Raw genomic sequence first — 4,211 nt, 5'->3', positions numbered from 1 at the left:
TTAGCATGACAATCTATCTTCAAGCACAACAACTAAACAGCAGAAGGAGGAACCATGCCATGCTCAAGGTAACAATATATCCACACTTATGAGGAAGGCTGGACAAATAGTTCTGGCAATTTCCATGCTAAAATAACACTTCTTTTTCAGGTGGCTTAATACACCCAACATGTTACTAAAAGGAGAATTTATTAGGAAAAAGTGCATGCCAGTTCCATAAAACAAGTACAGTTCTTCATAATATATAGTATAGCATTAATCTGTGAAAAAGTAACAGCTGTACTTCAGCAAAAGCTTGGTCCTCTTTCTGCAGGTTCTTTGAAAAAATTGAAAAATATCAAGCATTTCTATAAAAATAAAACTCAATAATAACATTATTATTATTAATAACCATAATAATTAATAATAAAAATCTTCCAAAACAACAAAAACATTTAAGGTAAATTACACCAAATATGCAGGCTTAACAGCATAACAGAGTGTAGAAGATACTCAGCGAGAAATGAATGAGAAGAATTCTTGGTGCAAATGAAGAAGCATTTTATAGCTACTGGAAAATAAACCAAGAATGTCTACATGAGACTTTAAAAGTGGGGAAAATGTCTATGACTCCTGTTAACACTAAGGAAGAAAAAGCAGGACATGGTGAATTATTTAGAACAGCAATAACTATATCAATTGACACCAGCTAGCTTTGTTGCTCGCAGTATTCTTTATTGCATATGTTTTAATGAAAATACCTTGGCAAGAGGCCCATGCTCATGTTTACTTACATCTGTAAATTATAAGGTACTCCAAGAATATCAAATCTCTCAACCTCAAAATCAACTCCAATAGTTGCCTTGTAGTTTGAATCAAAGATCTGGTGGCAAAATCTGAAAAAAATAAAAATAATAAAAGTATTAAGACATTTACATGAGAATTAAATAACTGGAGCAAAAAGTAGTTTGGCAAACAAGTCAACCCCTAAAAATCTGATACTAAAAACGCCAAATTTTCGCAATTTTTTTTATTAGGTATACGAACAATGGCTTTCCCAAATGGAGTAATCCAGTGCATTTCATGCTTTGACTACTACTACTTACTATAAAAAAAGATGCCTATCAAGGCTCAGGTACTGCTCTTATCACTGTTGCCCTACCTCGGTCATCAAAGGAACCAGATTCAAAGCAAAATAAGATTAGAACAAAGAGTGGTGGCAGAAGGGGGTTTAGACCTTTTTGAAAGCTACAATTTATATTCCTACAGAAAATTTAAAATTTGGTATTTGTTCCTACAAGGATACAAGCCTTTGCTTTCATAAATGGACTTCACTCCTTTCATGGAAGGCCAATCTAATGGCTATACTTGGTTTAACAGGTGGGAGTGCCCGGGATCTCCTGGTGTTCCAGCATTTCTTCAATCAGTAAAACCCAAAGTGTGAGATGCACTGGAATACTCCGTTTATGAACGCAAAGTTTTGTATACCCATAGGAACAAGCAAAAAATATATTCCTCATCTATGAATTCCCCTTTATCTTTTTCAAGCTTTTACCTGCTTGGGTCACAATCCTGTTACTTTCTCCATCTAAATCAAACTTCCACCAGACAGATTCTCTTCTTAGTACGTATGTACCCAAACTACCTCAATCTACTTATTAAATGATGCTAGCAGGTGCTCATGTTGCTTAGGCACAGCTAAATGACCGAAATCTTGGAAGCACTAGATTACTGCACTGCAAACAAGGAACATAATACAAGAGCCATTCCTCTTATTTACCACCATCAAAATACCCAAAATATTGGAATCTACCAACATACTCTAGAACACTGAAACCTCACAAGATGATATTTTATTGGTACCACGACAATCAGAAAGGCACAGCAATATAACTTTAACCATTGCACTTATCAAACAATTCAGAGTGAACATGCAAGCCAATTAGCAATACAGCTCATCACTATGTTGTAGGAACCAACAATACAGTACATACTCCTTCCAAGCCTTACATTTATACCACCTTGTCCTAACCCTTGATGCAAACTCATTCCAGGATTAAAGGTTAGCTTACTATATTTTTACAAGTAGCTCATGTTATTGCAGATTCTCCTACATAAAAAAGAAACCAATACGTACTCAAATGTGTCCATACCCATTCGGGGTACTATTGATTAGATTCATTCCTAAAGAAGAAAATAATAATAACCAACTCTGGCCCTTCAGCCATAACATAATAATATACTGTCATTCAGCCATATAGCATAATAATACTGTCATATAAAAATTTAACACAAATCCTCTACCTGTTGACTAGACAAGTTTTTCCTGTAGCTACATCCCCAAGGACTATCATTTTTGATATCTTGAGGCCTGCTTGGAGAGTGCGATTGGAATTAGCTGCATTTCGGACAGCTTCATCAAATTCATCTTGGGAGTAGGGAGAAGCCTGCAATGCAAGAGAAAGAGAGAAAAATCAATAACTGAACCCAAGTCAATGAGGTACATTAAGAACCCCTAAATGATCAAAAGTGTAGTGGGAAAAGACTGACAAGATGTTACTAAAAGCTCTTTCTTAAGTCTCAAGGATAAACTGTCTGGCGCAGCACATCTATGGTGCCACTTTCACGAGTCCTGAGAGGAAAAGGACGTCTTGACTGAGTTACTCAGATTTCATATTTTCTTTGACTAGAGAAAACAGGATACTTTAGTGGATGATGCAAGTGTATCAGTTATTTCAAACTTAACTGGATCAGACAACTTTTTACAAGTTTTGCAACAATTTGTAGCTCACTGTGCCATGCAAACAATGAACAAAACGGTCAATAAATGCATCTGAAAATTTTTTTGAACAATAATACTTCAAGATATTTTTATTTAGACATATTTTGCTCATTCCTTGAAATTCAAAGATTAAGAGCATCCCTTAAAGCCATATGTCAATTTAATATAAAAGCACTTTTCAAAAAATACTCTACCTAATTAACTGTACGCTAAAATTATTCAATAATTTTATTTTTCTTTCTTGCATCCCTTATAGACAATTTGACCTTAGATTCCAACTACATCTAACAAATTGTCCTGAACACAGCATTAAAACTACACTAAGATATAAACAAAAACTTCTTACGTGTCTTATAAAAGGTGGAGGAAGTGCTGTTACAATGCGATCTTTCTCTGCATGAGTCTGCAACATTTTGTATACTGCAGACCTGCTCAGCTGCATCAGTCCTGTAAAACATAAATTCCACTGAATATAGTTATTGTGTAAAATGATATTGTTAAACTACAATAAAGTTTTGTACATACTTACCTGGCAGATATATACTTAGCTATAGTCTCCGACGTTCCCGACAGAATTTCAAATCTTGCGGCACACGCGACAGGTAGGTCAGGTGGTCTACCTTACCCGCCGCTGGGTGGCGGGTGTATGAACCAATCTATCTCTCCAGCCAGATTTTCTCTTCCACCTGTCTCCTGAGGGGAGGCTGGGTGGGCCATTAGACGTATATATCTGCCAGGTAAGTATGTACAAAACTTTATTGTAGTTTAACAATATCATTTTTGTACATGAACTTCCCTGCCAGATATATACTTAGCTGATTGGCACCCTTGGTGGAGGGTAAGAGACAGCTAAAGTAATAAGGAGAGATAGGAAACAACTGATGTTGTAGGATATAAATAACCTTGGTTCTTACCTGTTCAGGCAGAAGACTTCATTGATACTGTCTCTGAGTCTGCATTGCCTGGAGAGCTACAGCTAGGACGTGACCTGATGCTGAAAGACTCTCGGATCTACCACTGGGATATATGATCCCTTTGTGTGGTAGAATCCAAGTCGGATCCTGTTAAAGGGAGCTCGTCCCTAGCTTAACAGGTCCTAACCACTACTACTGCAAGGAGCCACACTCATCAGACCACCTAACCAAACTACTAAAGATTAGTATTACGACCTAAAGAGATGACTTCATGCATCCTCTTTAAGGCAACCAACAACAACAAACACAAGACATAAGGGGAAAAAATTTATACTACTAAAAAGGATGAGTTCCAGCTCCCTGCCCCAGCACCGAATTCGCAGATACGTACGGGCCCAAGGCAAAGCATTTTTCATAAGTGATTCTCACATCACGTAAGTATGGTTCGCGAAAACTGACTGACATCTCCACAAAGAAAGTTGTCTCCATCAGGTTCTGCACGGACATATTCTTGTTGAAAGCAAGAGAAATTGCTA

At 36.9% G+C, this 4,211-nt stretch overlaps 1 protein-coding gene across 1 annotated transcript in view; it reads right to left on the bottom strand.

Moving 5' to 3' along the window:
* LOC135200960 (ras-related protein Rab-34-like) overlaps positions 1–3,232 on the bottom strand; it is a 16,364-nt gene extending 13,132 nt beyond the window's left edge. The window contains exons 1-3 of the mRNA XM_064229737.1: positions 3,108–3,232; positions 2,284–2,426; positions 774–875 (exon numbers count right to left, since the gene is read on the bottom strand). Of these exons, the coding sequence (XP_064085807.1) occupies positions 774–875; positions 2,284–2,426; positions 3,108–3,203 (341 nt within the window). The 5' untranslated portion in view covers positions 3,204–3,232. The remainder of the gene's footprint in view (positions 1–773; positions 876–2,283; positions 2,427–3,107) is intronic.
* Positions 3,233–4,211: the final 979 nt, after the last annotated feature.

This window comes from Macrobrachium nipponense, chromosome 23, assembly GCF_015104395.2.
Source record: "Macrobrachium nipponense isolate FS-2020 chromosome 23, ASM1510439v2, whole genome shotgun sequence".
In the NCBI taxonomy this organism is placed as follows: Eukaryota; Metazoa; Arthropoda; class Malacostraca; order Decapoda; family Palaemonidae; genus Macrobrachium; species Macrobrachium nipponense.
This window is presented reverse-complemented; position numbering and strand designations above follow the sequence as displayed.